The 22,115-nt window shown below is 39.1% G+C and overlaps 1 protein-coding gene across 1 annotated transcript; it reads right to left on the bottom strand.

The window, feature by feature from the left end:
- Positions 1-302: 302 nt before the first annotated feature.
- Positions 303-1,016, bottom strand: LOC138889484 (uncharacterized). The gene is made up of 2 exons (XM_070172795.1): positions 640-1,016; positions 303-555 (listed from the first exon to the last, which is right to left on the bottom strand). The coding sequence occupies exons 1-2, from the start codon at positions 1,014-1,016 to the stop codon at positions 303-305; spliced, it is 630 nt and encodes a 209-aa protein (XP_070028896.1).
- Between the last annotated feature and the right edge of the window lie 21,099 nt (positions 1,017-22,115).

Here is a 22,115-nt window from a genome sequence, read left to right as displayed (position 1 = left end):
CTGAGCAATGGCTCATGCTCTCTCTCACAAAACCTTTTTCAAGTAATTCATCAACTTAACTTTGAAGCTCTTTTGTCTCTTCTGGATTACTCCTATAAGTACATGGGCTAGTGGGCTAGTGGAATGTCCCCTTCCAATTCTATTTAGGAATAATAGGACGGGAACTGAGCAAGGGCTCATGCTCTCTCTCACAAAACCTTTTTCAAGTAATTCATCAACTTACCTTTGAAGCTCTTTTGCCTCTTCTGGATTACTCCTATAAGTAGGCCTATTTGGAATTTGTGCTCCGGCACAAAGTCAATTTACTGCTCAATGCCATGCAAAGGTTGTAGACCGTTAGGGATATCCTCATAGAAGATATCATCAAAATCCTGCAAAAGAGAAGAAACACTACTTGGCAAATAAGAAGTTAGTAACTCAGAATTAACCAAATCTTCTTTGTAAGTAAGCAGTATAATGGGAAGCCCCTCTTTCTTGCGTTCAAACACTCTTTGGCTTTTATGTACAAACTCTCCTTTTTCTTTCCTTTGCCTCTTTCCGCTCACCAAAACTTTCCTTTTTATCACTCAAACCCTCTTTTACCACTTTGCTCAAGTTGTTGATCTCTCTCTCTCTCTCTCTCTCTCTCTCTCTCTTGACCATCTCTCTTTTTTTTCTAGCTCTTGGCCTTCTTTCTTTTCTTTTCCCTCAAGCTCACTTTTTTTTTCTCCCCTTTGTTTTTCCATTATTTCTCTCAATCTCTTTTGATTCTCAAACACTTGAGAAGGACTTAAAGATGCAAGAGTATACTTCTTGCCATTAAGTTCAAGAGAATATCTATTCTTTCTTCCATCATGAAAAGTATTCCTATCATATTGCCACGGACAACCTAACAAGATGTGACAAGCTTGTATAAGAACCACATCACAAAGAACATCATCCACATACCTACCAATATTTAAGAAAATCATGCATCGTTTGTTGACTTTCAGTTCACCACTGTCATTCAACCATTGGAGTCTATATGGGCTTAGCATTTTTCATGCATGCAAGCTCTAACATGTTCACCAAGTGTGAACTCACCACATTAGCATAACTACTACTTTCAATAATCATAAAACAAGTTTTCTACTTTATTCCATACCTAGTATGAAATATATTCTCCCTTTGTTATTGTGAGCACGTGATTTTTGCCCTATGTGAAAATTACTTCCAAAAATTTAAAATAAAATAATTTTCCTTTGTGTGCAATTTTGAGAATTTTCGTGGCATTTTTGGATAATTATTTGTATTTGTCCGTGCATGTTTATTTATTAGATTAATAAAAAAATACAAAAATATGTCGCATTTGCATTTAAGATTTAATTCTATAATTAGGAGCAATTAAGTTTGTTTTACAAGAACAAAAAATCATAAAAATAATGTACGTTGCATTTTTAGCATTTAATGTCTAAATTGTGTGATTTTATCGTAATTGCTATTTAATTGTGTGTTAATTGTTATTAAGAGTTAATTTGCACTTTTATAAATTAATTTAGTTCTATAGGATAATTTAGAATTTTTAGAATTTAGTTTTAGTTTAAGAAAAAATAAAAGAAGAAAAAAGAAGCAATAAAAGAAGAAGAAAATCGGATTGGGCCTTTTCTTCAATTTTAAACCACAAGCCCAAAACCAGATAACCCCTTAACCAAACCCCTATCGGGTCAACCCGACCCGGTCCGCCCCATAACCAAACCAGTTACCCCCCCCCCTTCCCATTTTTCACTCTTCATTTCCCCAAACCCTAAAATACCTGCCCGCCCCCTCTCCTCTCCTTCTCCAAACGAACCACCTTACCCAAGCGACCCCTCCAGCTCCAAGCCCTCACCTTCATGGCAGCCGCAGCTTTGTCTTCTTCATCGCCAAACCAGCAGCCCTCACGTCCCGTCGACCAGCTCAACCAGTCCGTCGACCTCCGGCCATGAACGACCACAGTCCGTCGAGCTCTAGCCAGTCGCCATGGCTGCTGCTTCTTCTGCTTCATCTTCAACTCCAGCCATGGACAAACCACTATGAACGACCACGTCGACCTCCAGTCCAAAACGAGCTCCATCTCCAGCAACAATGACCGCTGCTTCGTCTTCAACTGCCATCGCCGCCACCAGCAGCTTGTCAGCGACCAGCAGCTCTTCGACCAGCAGCTCGTCCAAACAACCAACTTCATCTCCTTCGTCATTTCCTCCAGTCGCCGAAAAAACCAGCAACGACCACTCCACATGAGCGACCAGCATCGCTTCTGCTACGTCCAGCCATGAACGACCACCGTCGACTCCATCAGTTCTTCGACGACCCAACGTCCAGCTTCATCCGCGAACGACCACAAACCAGTGAACTCGATCGTCACTGCATCAAAAACGAAAATGGGTTGAAAACAGTGATTTTTGTTCAGGCAGTACATCGAGGTTCCGTTCGAGTCGGGGTTTGTTAGTCAAGCGTCGAAATAGTGTTGCGAACGAAGTTATGTTTCATCGGAAGTTCAACATTGTTCGACGTTAGATCGTTAGCATAAAGGTCAGCCATAGTTCGTTCACGGATTTTCGCTGCTTTTTCTTTGGTTTTGTTTTAATATGTGGTTTCATTTTTGAACATTTTCGCATGATATTCCTACTGCATATTCGTTGAAATTGTGTGTGTGTGAGTTTTGGATGACTTTCCTACTATTTTGAGTTCGATCGATGCTCAAGTTAGTGATTGAAATCTACTCGTTTGTTCCGTTAAGTTTGTTCGGATATGAATCTGACTCTGTTGATTATTCATGAACGTTGTCGATTAGGAGTTTGTTTGTCGAGTTTGTTATTCAGAGTTTGATTATTAATTGGAAATTGATTAGATGAATTGGTTATAGCTGCTAAAGTTTGGTTAATTGACTTAGGAGGATTGGATATAGCTGATGGGGTAGAATGGTAAATTGCAGTATTTTTAGGGGCATTTTCGGGATTTTAAGTCTTAAAAAATGATTAATTTGAGTGCTCTGTCCACTAGGCACTAATAATATTAAAATAATACGTAGTGGGTGACAAAATATTAAGTAGTGGGATTCAAAAGGGGGATGGGGAGAAGATGGTGGGATTAATTTAAGTGCTTCAAGTTTGGCTATAAATAAGAAGAGCTTGACACAAGTTAAAAGGAGGAATTTTGGAGAGTTGAATAGGCTGAATTTTTAACACCTAAAAATTCAGTAATTGGAGAAAGTTAAAAGAGAGGGTTGAGAGATAAAAACGAAAAGTGAAGTCTTTCTTCCACTGTTAAAAATCAGTGCTAGTTTGCTACTGTATCATTGAAGCTTCAAGCTTCTTTTGTCTTTGAGTGTTTGAAAACCAGAAAACTACCGCCTATGTCTGGTCCTTTCTGTTGCTGCCTGTGATTGCATTTGGTATTACTAGGGTCTTAAGTGTGTTTTTCCTGGGTTACTACTTGGGTATTTGCTACTACTTCACTGGTTATTGCTGGATTTTTGCTTGATTTTAAAATCTGTCACTGGTTTCTCGTTGTTATTTGTTACTGGTTGCTGGGTGTTGCTGTTGTTGTATGCCACTGCATTTCTGCTGATCTTCATCTTCTTTTGCTTCCAATATCAGGTACACAACTGATACGCTGGTTACTGTAAGCTGAAACATGAAGCATGAATACAAATAAAGAGTTGATGTTTTAATTTGATTTAGTTTTGTTACTGATTGTACTTAGGACATTCTATACACTACTGTTTTGTAAAAAAATTCTGCCATTTCTGTATAACTGGACAGTGTTATAGTAATGTAGTCAATAATGTCCCGTTGTTTTAGTTTGGTTATTAGGTAGTATAGGTTCAAATGCATGTTAAATAAAACCAGGCAAGTAGACTGTTTTAATATCATGGCAATCTAGCTCCAACAATCAATTGTTTGAATTTAGGATTAAAACTAGACCCTTAAGTTACTTCATGCCAATTAATTGCTCTTTCTAAAACTTGCATGTAACTTGCTTAGTTAGATACTATCATCTTATATCTCCGTAAGTGCAAAAATTGTGAACATGTGTAGAAATAATTAACTAGGCCCAATATTGGAATAAGACGGCCCAAGTCACGTTTAATACTACATGCGGTGAACCTGGGCCCACGTTGGCCAATGGGCTGTCCATATTGTGTTTACATTCTGACTTAACAAATTGCGTTCGGAACCCGACTATAACAACTCGTAAGCATGTAAATAAATTAGGACCTTTTCTCTTTCATTTTTTAGAGACAAATTTAATAGAAAAAATGTAGGCACTTTAGGATTATCCTTTTAAAATAAACGAGATGAGCCTCGCCCAATAAAACGCACAAGTTGCGGGGCCCTCAATAATTGGTTAATAATTGTATAGACTTCGAGATCGGCCGTTTAGCAAATTTCACGGCCTTACCCAAAATAATGATACGCTAGTCGCTTTAGGCGCGCCTTTAACAATTTACTTTCTTAAACTCGGGTGCACATTTATGTGACCCAAATCCAAATCTCAACAGAGTCGAAATGTGTTGATAACCACGGGTACATTGATGTGACGTGGTTTGAGATACATTTTTCGTAATGTTGTAATTCTCTGTTAAAATAATAATAATAATAATAATAATAATAAAAGCGGTAAAGAGTTTAAAGTTTGCACACAAGTTCATAATTGTATAAAATCAGATAATTAAGCTAAATACGACAGTTGAGCGACCGTGCTAGAACCACAGAACTCGGGAATGCCTAACACCTTCTCCCGGGTTAACAGAATTCCTTATCCGGATTTCTGGTTTACGGACTATAATACAGAGTCATTCTTTTCCTCGATTCGGGATTAAAATCGGTGACTTGGGATACCATAAATCTCCCAAGTGGAGACTCTGATCCTTAAATAATAAATCCCGTTTCGATTGTCCTTTAATTGGAAAAACTCCACTAACCCCTTACGCCTTTGCGGCAACGCGGGTGAAAAAGGAGGTGTGACAGCTCTGGCGACTCTGCTGGGGATTTAACCCAGAACCACTGGTTCAGGGTTAGAAATTCGAGCTTAGAATAATTGTTGTATTTGGCTTTATCGTATGATTGAGCTTAAATGTGCAAAATGATGCTTTTTTACCGCTTTGATTTTATTTGAACTGTACATATAAACTGTGCCGAAACCTTCTCTTCTCACCTCCGGGGATGTGCTTACTGGTTGAGACTCCCTATTCTGTTAGTGATATACCCTAAAATAAAAGAGGCTCGGAAAGTTTCTAAGCCGGCTGGCTTTTTGGTTCCCGGAAAGGAGCTCCTTCCTCAACTCGAGTTGTCCGCTCTGGTACACTGTCTAGAACATATACACAGGTTGAACCTAGAATAACTTGACTTCATGCCGGATCCCTAGTAGGAACGTTTATTTTCATCATGTTGCATTTGACTTAGGGGACTCAACACAGGGGTTGGGTCCGTCTAGGACAATCAACCTGAAATGAAAAAAGACCATCCTACTGCATCCTGTTTGTTTTGCACATTTATTTGCTTCAGATCTGCATGCTGACCGACTTCTGAAAATACTAGAATATTGAAAAGAAAAAAAAATAGCAGTGTAGAAAGATAATTCTGAGTTACCGGCGAACTCTGCCAAAATTTTGTGAAAAAAATGTTTTTTTAGTGTAATTTATTTAAACAAGTCTTGTTGTCAGAATTAGTTTATTGTCATGGCCTGAACTACGCGGGTCTGATTCTCACCGGATGTGAGATACGTAGGCAAATCTCTTCGGTTTCGGCCCACCAAAAAATATTTTTAATTACTCGCTTCTTTAGAAAGTCTTTCTTTTAAACCTCAATTTTAAAAAAAAAAATAATACAAAAATATTTCCTTTTAATCTCTCTCAAAATCCAAAATATTTGTTTAAATTCAAAAGAAAATTCAAGATTCAAAAATATTTTTCTTTTCTTTTGTAGTATTTCTTTCATAAATTCAGAGTAATAGTCCAAAAATATTTCCTTTCTTCTTTAGAAGTTTTTTTCGAAATTTCCAAAAAAAAAAGAAAAATAAAAAGAAGTTAAAATTCAAAAAATATTCCTTTAGACGTCTTTCTTTTCAAAACAAACAAACAAACAAACAAATCGAAATCCAAAAATATTTTCTTTCTTCTTTGTAAAGTATTTTATTCGAAAAAAAAAGTTAGTTTATTTTCTTTATTCCTAATCGCCCTGAACTACGCCGGTTTGATTCTCACAGGATGTGTAATACGTAGGCAGCTCTCATCGGGTCCAACCTCCCCTTTTGCAAAAATAGCCAAAAAAGTCAAAAATTTTAATTTTTCGTCATAGTGTTGAGTGATGTTGTTTTTGTCAGAATTAGTCGAATGTTCCCAAAAAGGACGCCGGAAGGCTGACTTTGCATAAACGGACACCTTTGGTCATGTTTTTAGGATTTTTGTCGGTTAGCTAACGCAGCCTTAAAATCTTCATCCCCGAGGTGCTGAAAGGCCGCGTTGGCAAAACCCGGTCTTTTATTTATTTTAATTTGAAAAATAATAAGAAAATAGTCAGTGGTCAAGAATACCGTTTAGATTTTTAAAGCCGAGCCAGCTTCGGCAGTGTCTTAAACTGTTCTTGCCGAGATAGCCTTAGAGTATCTTTCAGTTGTCAAAAGGCTATTTTCGTAAAAGAACGGACAAGTTTGTGAAGTGTCATAAAATAATCTTCCCGGCCTCAAAATTCATGTGAAATTGGGAAGGGGCCACGTTTGCAAAAACAGTCGTTTGGTTAAAATCGGCATATAGAGGAAGGAATCTGTCATTTTATTTTTCTTGAGTTTGTATTTCTTTTGATTAGAGTATGTGGGCCGTTTGACTTTCGAGTCTATTGTTCGTCTTTAAGTGATTCCAAAAAATGTTTTATTGTTGTTTACCTTTTATGTGGCAGAACTACGCCTGGTCTGATTCATGCGGGGACATGATACGTAGACAATCCACATAAGATTCGACCACCATTAAAAAGAAAAAAAAAGAGAAAAAAAATAAAAGGGAGCACAATTACAAGAAGCCGGAATGACGCACATAACTGAAGCAAATGCATGATAGAAAGGGTTAATTGCCTAGTTGCATTGCATCCTTAATGTGTGTTTTCTTATCTATTGAAAACCCTAACGCTAACAGGTTGCTTCTCATTTTGTTCCTTTTCAATCTTTAGAAAGGTGGTTGGTTGTGGTCCTGAAAGTAACGCTTCCCTGCAACACAAAGGCAAAAGACAATGGCAGAAACAATAGAACTGAGTGGGTTGGTACCGATGCCGGAAAGCAGTTGGTTGAACAGGACTACGGGTTGGTAGAAGAGGTAAGAATGTTGAGACAGCATGTGGCAGGCATGTATCGGGCATGGATGACTGGGAAAACACCACCCCCGCCACCGCCTAGCTTCCCGAACTCTGTCCTTACCCAAGCACCTAACACAATAACGGATGATCCCCCATACTCTCCATATCTACCCGCTTATAATAGCTTTCCCAGCCACCCGAGTAGCTCCATCACTCGTCATCCAACTATATTCTCCCAACGCTACTTCTCTCCACGGGACTCCCAAAAACATGCTTCACTTTCCCAGTACCCAGCTCCACAAAATGCCTATCCACCCTCACAAGCCTACCGAAAGCCCTCTGGATCAGGTTTCCGGCCCAATCAAGCATTTAAGAATGAGAGGTTGCTGAAAAAAGAAAAGGCTTTCACCCCTATTGGAGGATCATATGCCGGTTTGTTCCAAAAGTTGAAGCAATTGGACATGTTGAAGCCGATTCATATAAAAATGCCAAACCCTATGTCAAAGAAGTTTGATTTTTTCTGAAGGTGCGCATATTGCTCAGACGCCCCGGGGCATGACACAGAGAAGTGTTGGAAGCTGAAGAAAGCAATTCAGAAGCTTATTGATGCAGGTGACATTGTTGTGCAAAATCTAAATGCAACAGACACTAGCCAAAGTCCGTCGCCTATTCGTAATGAGATGCATATGTCGAATATGACTTGTTTTGAAAAGGAATATGAGAAGTCTTCTGAGATCCTCGGAGGTCCGCGCGTTGCAGAGTTTTCAGTGCTATCAAAGGTTGCTCTTAAGAATGAGCCCGTAAAGGGAACCCAAAAGCAATTTGTTAAGAACAATGAGATGGAAATTGGTGGAGGTCCCAGTAATGTTGATGCCGAATTCAGTGGCTAAGATGTCGAGCTTGGCAGTTGGAAAGACGCTCCTTTCTTAGTTGGTCAGGGAGGAGTTTTGGTGGTTCATTTTGTTATCATTTTTGTTGTCTGGGTTATTTGAAGGGTTGTAATCCAGACATTGTCTTGTGTCAAACCCTCTTATCCTTCCATTTTTGTCATAGTGGTTTGTTTAGTGTTGTCTAGGTTCGTTTTAGGTTTGTTTTAGGTTGTACCCCCAGTTGTTTTGCTTGTTTCGTTATACGAACCGTTTCACCGCTTATCTAATGCAAATTCCGATCTTTTGTTACATCCAGTCATTTTCTTTGTTTAGTTCTTTTTATCCTTTTGTTTTGTCCTTGTTCAACGCCAATTCTAGTGACATGACATGCGCGCACAGTTTGGGCCTAATCTTAAGAATTAATTATAAAGCCATTGGGAGATGATCGGGATACTTAAGGGAAATAAGAACAGCTTGAGATCATTTGAAGCCCGAGCCACGTGAAACTGGGGCAAGTAAAACATAAAGAAAAACTGTAAAAGCAAGTTAGCCATATTGACAAGGGGGCCGTTCATGGTAACAAAAATGAGAGTATTGCCCCACGGTGCTTTAAAAATGACAAATGAAAAGGCGAATGTGTGGATATGGTTATCAAGTCCGGCACAATCCGAAGATGTGGCGAATGTTTAATTGTGTTGTTTATGCTTGGCATGCTTTGAAGATTGGAATGACGAAGACATTTTATTCTGCTATCTAAACACTTTATCCTTCGTTAACCCTTTTGAGCCTTATTGGTTTTCTTTCGTACCCCTCGTTCGGAATCAATAGCAAAGACTAGAAAACACAAGCATGGAAGATAAAGAAAAAGAAAAAAAGAGGAAAAGAAAATAACAGAAACAACAAAACAACAAAACGATAAAGGAGAAAGGAGAAAGGAGAAAAGAGAAAGAGAAAGAAAAGAAAAGAAAAGATAATAATAAAGGAAAAAAAATAAAGAAAGGAATTGGGAACTACGTTTGACCTGATTCCTCAAAGAGGATATGTAGGCGCTTCACGGCTCGGTCATAGTGTGCATAGTGTAACAAAAAAAAAATCAAAAATTCCCCCAAGCAAGAAACCGGGGCAGAAGTTGTGTTTGATGTAAAGAAATCTGGTTCCGAAGGTTGTAAATTTTGAACCCAAATTGATTCGTTTTGAGCCGCTAATACCCTTTCTTTCTAGCCCTATCCAAAACCCCACGTTACGGTCCAAAGAAAGACCTTTTGACCAGTCTTAGAAAGATGCCAAGTCATACAAATGGAAGTCAAGAATAACACTCTGATCCCCGACAGAAAAGTAATAAAATGAGAGTCTTATCGGTGAAAACCTTCACGGGAACCTTGAGGCGGTTATAAGTTGAGAGAAAAACCAAAATGAGAGAGGCTTGATAGTGAAAACCCTTCGGGCACTACAAGTCGAATAAAGATTGAGAATCATACAGGAAAGCACCAGACGAAGATTGTGAAAGACGATTAACGACGGAGGATAGGCCACGTGTGCATGCCATGGCTAATAGAGTTGGTATCCACATCTGATAGATTTTACTTCGTAGTTTTCTTGTTAGGAGTCATCTCTTTCTTTTGCCTTTTACTCTGTTCCTTTTACCTTTGTCATTTCCTCTTCTTGAGTCTCTTTGGTCAGAACAAACAAGAAATGATGTCAAAATTTGCCATCAGCTTTCCAATTATGCAAGACGAGATCTGACTAGTACGTCAAAGTGGTATAAGGCAGGAAAGAACAAGCGCAATGAGCTGGTAATAGTCAACGTGCTTTGAGGTTCGCGCAAAATACCCAAGATTGGTCCATATCAATTCAGGGGCAGTGCAACAAAAAGAGGGCCAGGGGGATTGAACCCGAGGGTATATTCTATGATGAGATTGACAAAAGGATGGACCAGTGTCAAGAAGGATATCCCCAGCAGAAATCGAGGGTTATAAGGCCAAGGCCAGCGGAAAATCAAGAAAGAACAACGCGAAAAAGCAATGGACATAATTGGGAAATTCATAGGAGACTCAAAGGTTGAGGAAATGCCAAGTTCACGGACAGTACCGAAAAAGAAGATATTGGGTCTACACCGAGAAAGGGTATTTCAGTAACACAGATGATGGAGGAAGTGGTTAATCAATGAACATGCAAGATCTTCAAGTGAAATCGGCTGGCATGAAAATACATGAGGTCAGATAAGGAGACTGGAAAAATGGTTAAGAGGTTGTGAATAAGGAATCCTCAAGAAGGTCGGAAGGTATCAACCCAGTTCAAGATGGTCAGACAACGCATAGATGGAAAATGGTTGATAGCATCCCCAACAGGAGTATTGCAACCAACCACCATGTTTAAACTCACAAGTTTTCTTTGTTTGAAATAGGTATGGAAGCTATGTTCATATCAAAGCTTGGAAGTTTGAAATTTTCAGGTGTAATGCCCCAATTCTGCTTACGCAAAGGCTATTGAGAAGGTCACACATCACCACTAGGAAAAGCATTTCCTAGTCGGGTTTTCAAGTTATATTTTGTTGTAGGAGATGCACTTCCTAAATTGAGATTTTACCCTTAGGAAACGCACTTCCTAGTTTGGATCATATGAGTTTTAGTCACTGAAGTTCTCACTTCTAGGAGACGCACTTCCTAGTCTCGGTCATTTAAATTCATTCCTAGGAGACGCACTTCCTAGTTTGAGTCATTGAAGTTACACCTGTAGGATACACACTTCCTAAATTGAGAGTTCATTCATAGGAGACGCACTTCCTAGTTTGAATCATTGAAGTTTCACCCCTAGGAGATGCACTTCCTAGTCTGGGTCTTTCGGGTTATATTTTTGCTTTAGGAGACGCACTTCCTAAATTGAGATTTTCTCCTAGGAGACGCACTTCCTAGTCTGGTTCATTTAAGTTCATTCATAGGAGACGCACTTCCTAGTTTGAATCATTGATATTTTACCCCTACCCCTAGGAGACGCACTTCCTAGTCTGGGTCTTTCGGGTTATATTTTTGCTTTAGGATACGCACTTCCTAAATTGAGATTTTCTCCTAGGAGACGCACTTCCTAGTCTGGTTCACTTAAGTTCATTCGTAGGAGACGCACTTCCTAGTTTGAATCATTGATATTTCGCCCCTAGGAGATGCACTTCCTAGTATGAGTCTTTCGGGTTATATTTTTGCTTTAGGAGACGCACTTCCTAAATTGAGATTTTCTCCTAGGAGACGCACTTCCTAGTCTGGTTCATTTAAGTTCATTCGTAGGAGACGCACTTCCTAGTTTGAACCATTGAAGTTTCACCCTTAGGAGACGCACTTCGTAGTCTGGATCTTTCGGGTTATATTTTTATTTTAGGAGATGCACTTCCTAAATTGAGATTTTACCACTAGGAGACACACTTCCTGATTTTGGTTCATACAAGTTTTACTCGTAGGACGCACTTCCTAGTTTGGTTCATTCATGTTTTATTTTTAGCAAACGCATTTGCTCGTCGGAGTTTTGAGTTTTACTCATAGAAGACGCACATCCTGGCCTAGTCATTAGTTTACTCTCACCATTGTATCAATAGTATAAGTGGTTTACAATATTGCTAACAATTCACAAATCTTCCTAATGCAAACTGGGGCAGAAAATTTCCTTTGTTTTGTCTATTTTATAGCAGTTGGGAGCCCGCCCATATAACATAGAAATACATTTCAGTCTTTACATTTCAAGTTTTGAAGTTGGGATCCCGCCCATATAACAGAGGAATACATTCCAGTCTTTACGTTTCCAGTTTTGAAGTTGGGAGCCCGCCCATATAACATAGGAATACATTTCAGTCTTTACGTTTCCAGTTTTGAAGTTGGGAGTCCGCCCATATAACAGAGGAATACATTTCAGTCTTTCATTTTAAGTTTTGAAGTTGGGAGCCCGCCCATATAACAGAGGAATACATTTCAGTCTTTACGTTTCCAGTTTTGAAGTTGGGAGTCCGCCCATATAACAGAGGAATACATTTCAGTCTTTACGTTTCCAGTTTTGAAGTTGGGAGCCCGCCCATGTTTTGAAGTTGGGAGCCCGCCCATATAACAGAGGAATACATTTCAGTCTTTACATTTTAAGTTTTGAAGTTGGGAGCCCGCCCATATAACAGAGGAATACATTTCAGTCTTTGAATACATTTTAGTCTTTACGTTTCCAGTTTTGAAGTTGGGAGCCCGCCCATATAACAGAGGAATACATTTCAGTCGTTACATTTCAAGTATGGAAGTTGGGAGCCCGCCCATATAACAGAGGAATACATTTCAGTCGTTAAATTTCAAGTCTGGAAGTTGGGAGCCCGCCCATATAACAGAGGAATACATGGAAGTTTGAAGTCAGTAAAACGGAGGGTTACAACAAAAAACCCCAGCAGAAATCAGAAGGAAGACCACAAGTCGAGCAAGAAATAAAGAAACGGGAAACAACAAAAATCCCCAGCAGAGGAAGGCAGTTCAAGATTCGATGGAAAAATAATGCGAAGCTTCCGAGAAGGACATAAGCAGTTCGAGATCGGCAATCAAGGGAGAATACAAGACAAATCAGAAGTAAAGAAATGCCAGAGGAGTCACCGAGACATCAAAGCAACAAGAGACACAAGAGCATGGCTGAAGATCTAGATAAGATGTTGTAATCCATAGACTATAGTTTAGTCTAGCTTCTTGTTTTCTTTCAGCATTGTGTAATAAGGAGGTCGGCAAGCAGTAATAACAACATGCAAGCAGTAACATTGCAGTCACATGGTAGTCCCAACTGCCAAAGCTTCCCGAACTACATGGACCTGATTCCCTTTTAGCCAGGGATATGTAGGAAACCTTCGAAGCAGAGGTTCAGTCAAAACTTTCAAAAAATGCTTCACACGGAGTACTCGGACGAGCAAAAATCGCTCGTATCTACTCACTTTATCTTTGCACAAAAACTCTTCGTGTTTTCGGACAAAGAGGGGCAGTTATGAGCACGTGATTTTTGCCCTATGTGAGAATTACTCCCAAAAATTCAAAATAAAATAATTTTCCTTTGTGTGCAATTTTGAGAATTTTCGTGGTATTTTTGGATAATTATTTGTATTTGTCCGTACATATTTATTTATTAGATTAATAAAAAAAATACAAAAATATGTCGCATTTGCATTTAGGATTTAATTTTACAATTAGAAGCAATTAAGTTTGTTTTACAAGAACAAAAAATCATAAAAATAATGTACGTTGCATTTTTAGCATTTAATGTCCAAATTGTGGGATTTTTTCGTAATTGCTATTTAATTGTGTGTTAATTGTTATTAAGAGTTAATTTGCACTTTTATAAATTAATTTAGTTCTATAGGATAATTTAGGATTTTTAGAATTTAGTTTTAGTTTAAGAAAAAATAAAAGAAGAAAAAAGAAGCAATAAAAGAAGAAGAAAATTGGATTGGGCCTTTTCTTCAATTTTAAACCACAAGCCCAAAACCAGATAACCCCTTAACCAAACCCCTATCGGGTCAACCCGACCCGGTCTACCCCATAACCAAACGAGTTACCCCCCTTCCTATTTTTCACTCTTCATTTCCCCAAACCCTAAAACACCTGCCCGCCCCCTCTTCTCTCCTTCTCCAAACGAACCACCTTACCCAAGCGACCCCTCCAGCTCCAAGCCCTCACCTTCATGGTAGCCGCTGCTTCGTCTTCTTCATCGCCAAACCAGCAGCCCTCACGTCCCGTCGACCAGCTCAACTAGTCCGTCGACCTCCGGCCATGAACGACCACAGTCCGTCGAGCTCCAGCCAGTCGCCATGGCTGCTGCTTCGTCTTCAACTCCAGCCATGGACGAACCACCATGAACGACCACGTCGACCTCCAGTCCAAAACGAGCTCCATCTCCAACAACCATGGTCGCTGCTTCGTCTTTAACTGCCATTGCCGCCACCAGCAGCTCGTCGTCGACCAGCAGCTCGTCCAAACAACCAACTTCATCTCCTTCGTCATTTCCTCCAATCGCCGGAAAAACTAGCAACGACCACTCCACATGAGCGACCACCATTGCTTCTGCTACGTCCAACCATGAACGACCACCATCGACTCCATGAGTTCTTCGACCACCCAACGTCCAGCTTCATCCGTGAATGACCACAAACTAGTGAACTCGATCGTCACTGCATCAAAAACGAAAATGGGTTGAAAACAGTGATGTTTGTTCAAGCAGTACGTCGAGGTTCCGTTCGAGTCCGGGTCTGTTAGTCAAGCATCGAAATAGTATTGCGAACGAAGTTGTGTTTCATTGGAAGTTCAACATTGTTCGACGTCGGATCGTTAGCATAAAGGTCAGCCATAGTTCGTTCACGATTTTTTGCTGCATTTTCTTTAGTTTCGTTTTAATATGTGGTTTCATTTTTGAACATTTTTGCATGATATTCCTACTGCATATTCGTTGAAATTGTGTGTGTGTGCGTTTTGGACGACTTTCCTACTATTTTGAGTTCGATCGATGCTCAAGTTAGTGATTGAAATCTACTCGTTTGTTCCATTAAGTTTGTTTGGATATGAATCTGACTCTGTTGATTATTCATGAACGTTGTCGATTAGGAGTTTGTTTGTCCAGTTTGTTATTCAGAGTTTGATTATTAATTGGAAATTGATTAGATGAATTGGTTATAGCTGCTAAAGTTTGGTTAATTGACTTAGGAGGATTGGATATAGCTGATGGGGTAGAATGGTAAATTGTAGTATTTTCAGGGGCATTTTCGGGATTTTGAGTCTTAAAAAATGATTAATTTGAGTGCTCCGTCCACTAGGCACTAATAATATTAAAATAATACGTAGTGGGGGACAAAACATTAAGTAGTGGGATTCAAAAGGGGGATGGGGAGAAGATGGTGAGATTAATTTAAGTGCTTCAAGTTTGGCTATAAATAAGAAGAGTTTGACACAAGTTAAAAGGAGGAATTTTGGAGAGTTGAATAGGCTGAATTTTTAACACCTAAAAATTCAGTAATTGGAGAAAGTTAAAAGAGAGGGTTGAGAGATAAAAAACTGAAAAGTGAAGTCTTTCTTCCACTGTTAAAAATCAGTGCTAGTTTGCTACTGTATCATTGAAGCTTCAAGCTTCTTTTCTCTTTGAGTGTTTGAAAACCAGAAAACTACCGCCTATGTCTGGTCCTTTCTGTTGCAGCCTGTGATTGCATTTGGTATTGTTGGGGTCTCAAGTGGGTTTTTCCTGGGTTACTACTTGGGTATTTGCTACTACTTCACTGGTTATTGCTTGATTTTAAAATCTGTCACTGGTTTCTCGTTGTTGTTTGTTACTGGTTGCTGGGTGTTGCTGTTGTTGTATGCTACTGCATTTCTGCTGATCTTCCTCTTCTTTTGCATCCAATATCATGTACACAACTGATATGCTGGTTACTGTAAGTTGAATCATGAAGCATGAATACAAATAAAGATTTGAAGTTTTAATTTGATTTAGTTTTGTTACTGATTGTACTTAGGACATTCTATACAATACTGTTTTGTAAAAAAAATTCTGCCATTTCTGTATAATTGGACAGTGTTATAGTAATGTAGTCAATAATGTCCCGTTGTTTTAGTTTGGTTATTAGGTAGTATAGGTTCAAATGCATGTTAAATAAAACCAGGCCAGTAGACTGTTTTAATATCATGACAATCTTGCTCCAACAATCAATTGTTTGAATTTAGGATTAAAACTAGACCCTTAAGTTACTTCAACAATAACAACAACAACAACGACCCAGTATAATCCCACAGGTGGGGTATGTGGAGGGTAATATGTACGCAGACCCTTAAGTTACTTCATGCCAATTAATTGCTCTTTCTAAAACTTGCATGTAACTTGCTTAGTTAGATACTATCATCTTATATCTCCGTAAGTGCAAAAATTGTGAACATGTGTAGAAATAATTAACTAGGCCCAATATTGGAATAAGACGGCCCAAGTCACGTTTAATACTACATGCGGTGAACCTGGGCCCATGTTGGCCAACGGGCTGTCCATATTGTGTTTACATTCTGACTTAACAAATTACGTTCGGAACCCGACTATAACAACTCGTAAGCATGTAAATAAATTAGGACCTTTTCTCTTTCATTTTTAGAGACAAATTTAATAGAAAAAATGTAGGCACTTTAGGATTATCCTTTTAAAATATACGAGATGAGCCTCGCCCAATAAAACGCACAAGTTGCGGGGCCCTCAATAATTGGTTAATAATTGTATAAACTTTGGGATCAGCCGTTTAGCAAATTTCACGGCCTTACCCAAAATAATGATACGCTAGTCGCTTTAGGCGCGCCTTTAACAATTTACTTTCTTAAACTCGGGTGCACATTTATGTGACCCAAATCCAAATCTCAACAGAGTCGAAATGTGTTGATAACCGCGGTTACATTGATGTGACGTGGTTCGAGATACGTTTTTCACAATGTTGTAATTCTCTGTTAAAATAATAATATTAATGAAAGCGGTAAAGAGTTTAAAGTTTGCACATAAGTTCATAATTGTATAAAATCAGATAATTAAGCTAAATACGATAGTTGAGCGACCGTGCTAAAACCACGGAACTCGGGAATGCCTAACACCTTCTCCCGGGTTAACAGAATTCCTTATTCGGATTTCTAGTTTGCGGACTGTAATACAGAGTCATTCTTTTCCTCGATTCGGGATTAAAATCGGTGACTTGGGATACCATAAATCTCCCAAGTGGCGACTCTGATCTTTAAATAATAAATCCCGTTTCGATTATCCTTTAATTGGAAAAACTCCACTTACCCCTTACGCATTTGCGGCGGCGCGGGTGAAAAAGGAGGTGTGACAGTTCTTCACTATTGATTCCTATATTAATAGTCATAATCCTCCTATCTACCCCAATCAACCATCACTAAAAGGAAACTCTACATCATATTCAGTCATACCTTCCTCTTCTTCCTCTTCCTCACTTTTTTCCCTCATATTTGCCATCTATAATCCTCTAACTACCCCAACCAAACCATCATTAGGAAGTTCTACATTATCTTCACTTATTCATCCCTCTTTTTCCTCATTTTTTCACTCTCATATCCTCCATCTTCTCTTAAAATAATATTTCTTCTATTTGGATATTCATGTATCATATGGCCTCTTCCATGATATTTGTGACATTGAATGGAATTAGAAGGTTTAGAGGATCTAGAATTGGAAGCTATACCTCCCTCTTTCTCATCAACTTTACCTTTCCCCTTGCCTTCTTGAGGTCTAGAAATCACATCTTGTTTTGGCCATGACTTCTTAGAATTGGTGTTTGTCCAACTTCTCCATGAGCTAGCTTGTTGACTTCTTTTATTTTGCTTTCCTATTTTTACAGCCAAATCTACTAACTCATTTATAGTACATATTATTTTATCTCTACTACATTAGCTATTTCTCTATTTAAACTATTAAGAAATCTAGTCATAGTGGCCTCTTCTTCTTTCATACAATTAGCTTAGATCATAGCTATATCCATACTTTAAAGTATTCATCAACAGTTATAGTTCCTTGATTCATGGTCTGAAGATGCAGTTGTAGGTCTCTTTGAAAGTGGGAAGGCACAAACCTCTTCCTCATGAGTCTCTTCATCTCGGTCAAAGTAGCAATGGGTGGTTCTCCGTCTTGTTGTCCGTCCCTTATAAGCTTTTTCTACTAAATAGAAGCATAATCAGAAAATTCAATAACAACAAGCTTAACCTTCTTACCTTCAAAGTAGTTGTGACAATCAAAGATGGCCTCAACTTTCCGCTCCCAATCAAGGTATAAATCTAGGTCTCTTATGCCCTTGAAAGATGGCATCTTAATTTTTATGCTACTAATATTATCATCTTCTACTCTACCTCATTGTCCCCTCCTATCTCTTCCCACCCTATCTAGATTTACATCAAGATCATCAACAAAATCATCTATAGAATTTTCTTGATTTACAATGGGGGCATGAGGTACATTTCTTCTATTATGAGGCCTACGATTATTTCGAGGTTGTACATCAGGTTGATTTCCCCTCTTAAGTGCAACTATTGTCTCATTTTGTTTAGCAATAGTATTCATTATCTCTTGGAATTATAAGTTCCATATCTCAAATTATTGATGCATAGCTTGTAGAGTAAAATCAATTCTTTCGGATTTCGGCTTCCTGAAGAGCCCTTTGTTCATCATCACTAGCACTTGTATGAGATGTCTTTTAAAAAAAACAGTTATCACTCAAACTTTGCTTTTTTTCCTTAATTGTTCTCACCCACTCTTTCCTTTTCCCCCTCAATTAACCTTTGAAAAATACCATGTAGATTTATAATTAAATCTAACTCGTATCAATGCCCTTAATAGTAAAATAAGGAATTTTGGAGCACTAAAGAAAGTGAAAAACTGTAATGACCCGACCAGTCGTTTTGAGCTTTTGCACTTTGATCGTCAGTTCTCGGGCATGACTTGCCCCGTGTAATGCATTATGACTGATGTAGATTGTTGGTTTTGGTTTTCAGGGAGATTGGAATGAATTTGAAAGCACACTCTCAGTTGAAAGCTTTGAATTTGAAAGGTTTGACCAATAGTTGACTCATTTGTATATGAGCTCGGATCAAAATTTTTATGATTTGGCTAGCTCGTTTAGGTGATTTATGACTTAGGAGCGCGATCGGAATGCATTTTGGAGGTCCGTGGAAGGATTTGGCTTGAATTGGCAAAGTTAGTATTTTGGCAAATTCTGGTTGATAGGTGAGATTTTGATCCGAGGTTCGGAATGGAATTTCTAGAGTTTCTATAACTTCGTTATGTTATTTTTGATGTGTGAGCAAAATTCCAGGTCATTCGGACGTCGTTTGGTCGGGTTTTTTATCAAAAGCGTGTTTCAGAAGTTTTAAAAGAACTTAGGCTTGAATTTGATGTAATTTGATGGTTTTGATGTTGTTTGAGGTGTTTTGACGATTGGATCAAGTTTAAATGATATATTAGGAGGTTTTGGTGCTTTTGGTTGAGGTCTCGGGGGCCTCGGGGTGATTTTGGATGGCTAATCGGGAAGTTTCGGACCTTGAGAATTGCAGAAATTGCATTAGCTGTTGCAGGGGCATTTTGGCCTTCGTGATCGCGAGCCTGGGGCTGCGATCGCATAAAAGGAATTTTGGAGGTAGGAGTTTTGTTCATCGCGTTCGCGTTTAGGTGTTCGCGATCGCAGTGAGTTGGATGGTGAAGCTTCGCGTTCACATAGGAGAATCCGCATTCGCATAAGAGGGTTTGAGGGGCCGGTAGAATTGTTCTTTGCGTTTGCATCATACGGTTTGCGTTCGCGTAGGTTTGGAATGTAAGGCATCGCGTTTGCAGGGCCCCAGTCGCGTTTGCGTAGGGTTATTTTAAGAGACCGGAATTTTGTGCTTCGCGATCGCGAGCCTTGGGCCGCGATCGCATAGAGGAAAGGTCAGTGCTGGGCAGAAGGTTATAACTTCATTTCATCCGCGATTTTGGGTCATTTTTCACCCATGGCTGCTCATTTTTGGAGATATTTGGAGGAAATGAAAGAGGGATTCAATAGGAATCGACTTGAGGTAAGAATATTGGTCTTAAAACTTGATTTAATTGTGATCACCTAGAAATTCATGAAAACTTAGCTAAAAGGGGAAGAACTAGGGCTTGAGAAATTGGACTTTTGATTTGGGATTTGAAAGGCCATTTGGGGTCAGATTTGGGAACTTTTGATATGTATGAACTCGTGGGAAGATAAGGAAGCTAGTGATGTAAAAATTTCTGAGTTTCGAGAAGTGGGCCCGGGGCTCGGGTTTTGGTAATTTCGGGATTTTCGATTGGGCTTTGTTCCCTTAGCATATTGTGATGTATTCGCTCTATTTTTGGGTAGATTCGATGCACGTGGAGGCTGATTTGAGGAGCAAAGGCGTCATGAGATAGAGATTTTGTCGGTTTGAGGTGAGTAATGATTGTAAATGATATCCTGAGAGTTTAAAACCCTGGATTGCACATCGTAGTGCTATATTGAGGCGAGACATGCGCTGGATGATGAGCGTGGGGACTTTTACTATTGGGGATTGTGACTTGGTCCGTCCCGATTGATGATTTTACTGCGTATTTGGCTGAAACTTAATTGTTATTATCATGATTTGGGTTGATTGCCATATTTGGGCTTCATGCCAACTATTTGAATCCTTCAGGGATTTTTATCACTATTTCCTCACTGTTTTGACTTATTATTTGAACTCAGTCCTGTTGATATCCACTGTTTTACAAACTCATCCACTTTTACTCAGATTTGAAACTTAAATGATATTTCTAAATGTTGTTTTGGGCTGAGAACTACTGTTTTACTATGCCTGAAGGGCTTGTGATGATTTTGGACTGAGTGAGGCCGATGGTCATATGTGAGAATATGCTGAGTGATATGAGGTCGAGGGCCTGAGATACATTTATATGCCACGAGGTGCTTTGAGTGATGTGAGACCGAGTGCCGAGTGACGGGAGACCGGGTGCCGAGTGATGATGCCACGAGGTGGCTTGATATAACGCTTGGGCCATAAGGGGCCCCTCCGGAGTCTGCATACCCACAGTGAGCGCGGGTACCCATTGTTCTGAGAGATTGATACTATTCTGAGAGTGAGCCCAAGGGGCTGATACGAGTGATTGTGAGGTAGCCCGAGGGGCTGATACGAGTTATTGTGAGGTAACCCGAGGGGCTGGTACGAGTGATTGTGAGGTAACCCGAGGGGCTGGTATTGTTCTGAGATATTGCCCGAGGGGCGAACTTTCATGTGTTCATCTTTCATATTTGCTTGTCATTTTACCTGTTATGCTGCGGTGTTTGTGCCCGAGGGGCGGATTTTTTCTGTGCTTATCGGTATTAATTGTTTGCAATCATTGCGTAATTGTTGAAAAAGTCATTTTCAAAAGAGGTTTAAACTAAGCTAAGATATTTCTAAAGATTTCACAGCTTCACTGCTTTTCTCAAAGGGTTTTACACCTTATATACAGTATGTTGATTGCTTTACGTGATTTCTTACTGCTCAGTTGTTATTTACCTTTATTACTCACTGAGTTGGAGTACTCACTTTACTCTCCGCACCTCGTGTGCAAATGCAAGTATTTATTCACCCGGTAGCGGGTTTTGGCTGATTGGAGGCAGAGCTATAGGAGTTTAGCGAGGTGACTGCTAGCGTTCGCAGCATCGCTTCTCTCTCTTTTGTTCTTTTTTTCCGGTTTTGTTTATTTTAGACCTTGTAGAACTGTATTCACACTCTAATAGATGCTCATGACACCACGGTTTGGGCTGTGTTGGGTTGTACTTCCGCTAATTAATATCATTGAATCATATTTAAACTGCTTATGAACTGTTTAACTGCTTAAAAGAGGTGTTCTATAATGGTCTGGCTGGCCTTGTCTTCACGAGAGACGCCATCACGACCGGAGCGGGGTTTAGGCGTGACAAAACCAATCCTAGAAAGAGTAGGATTTAGTTGAAACAAAACTCGAACAAAGGAAAGGATTTTTAGAACAAGATCAAAGGAATAAGAATTTTTTTCTTCTTATTCTTAAAGATCTAGGATCCCCTCTTCTTGTTTCTTTTCTTGACTTTGGAAACAAACACAAATAAAATCTGATTCCTTGAAGATCAATATGATTCTCCATTTTTAAAGATTTTTTTTTTGGTTTTTTACTTTTTTGTATAGTGTACTATTCAATGCTACAATAACTTTTTTTTTGCCCTTTTTCCCTCCTTTGTTCAAGAAATTCCCATGAATTATAAAGAATAGAATTCTGATACAACCGCTCTGATACCACTTGATAACACAAAAATTGGGAGATCCATGAACTTAAAGAAATGTGGAAGCAGTCAAGAAATGCAATTGAATTGACAAAAACAAGAAAAATAAACTAGATTATGTGGAAATTCAAGGAAAGATTCAAGAACCCCGAGATTATATTTATCTAG

Source organism: Nicotiana sylvestris, chromosome 4, assembly GCF_000393655.2.
Source record: "Nicotiana sylvestris chromosome 4, ASM39365v2, whole genome shotgun sequence".
Lineage (NCBI taxonomy): Eukaryota > Viridiplantae > Streptophyta > Magnoliopsida > Solanales > Solanaceae > Nicotiana > Nicotiana sylvestris.
Note: the sequence above shows the minus strand (reverse complement) of the source record. Positions and strands in the feature narration are given on the sequence as shown.

Bases quoted from the DNA above. Each gene is read 5' to 3' on its own strand.
- LOC138889484 (XM_070172795.1), bottom strand. From the start codon at position 1,016: ATGCTAAGCCCATATAGACTCCAATGGTTGAATGACAGTGGTGAACTG. The intron at 556-639 runs GTCAAGAGAGAG...AGTGATAAAAAG, and splicing joins CTAGAAAAAAAAGAGAGATG to GAAAGTTTTGGTGAGCGGAA.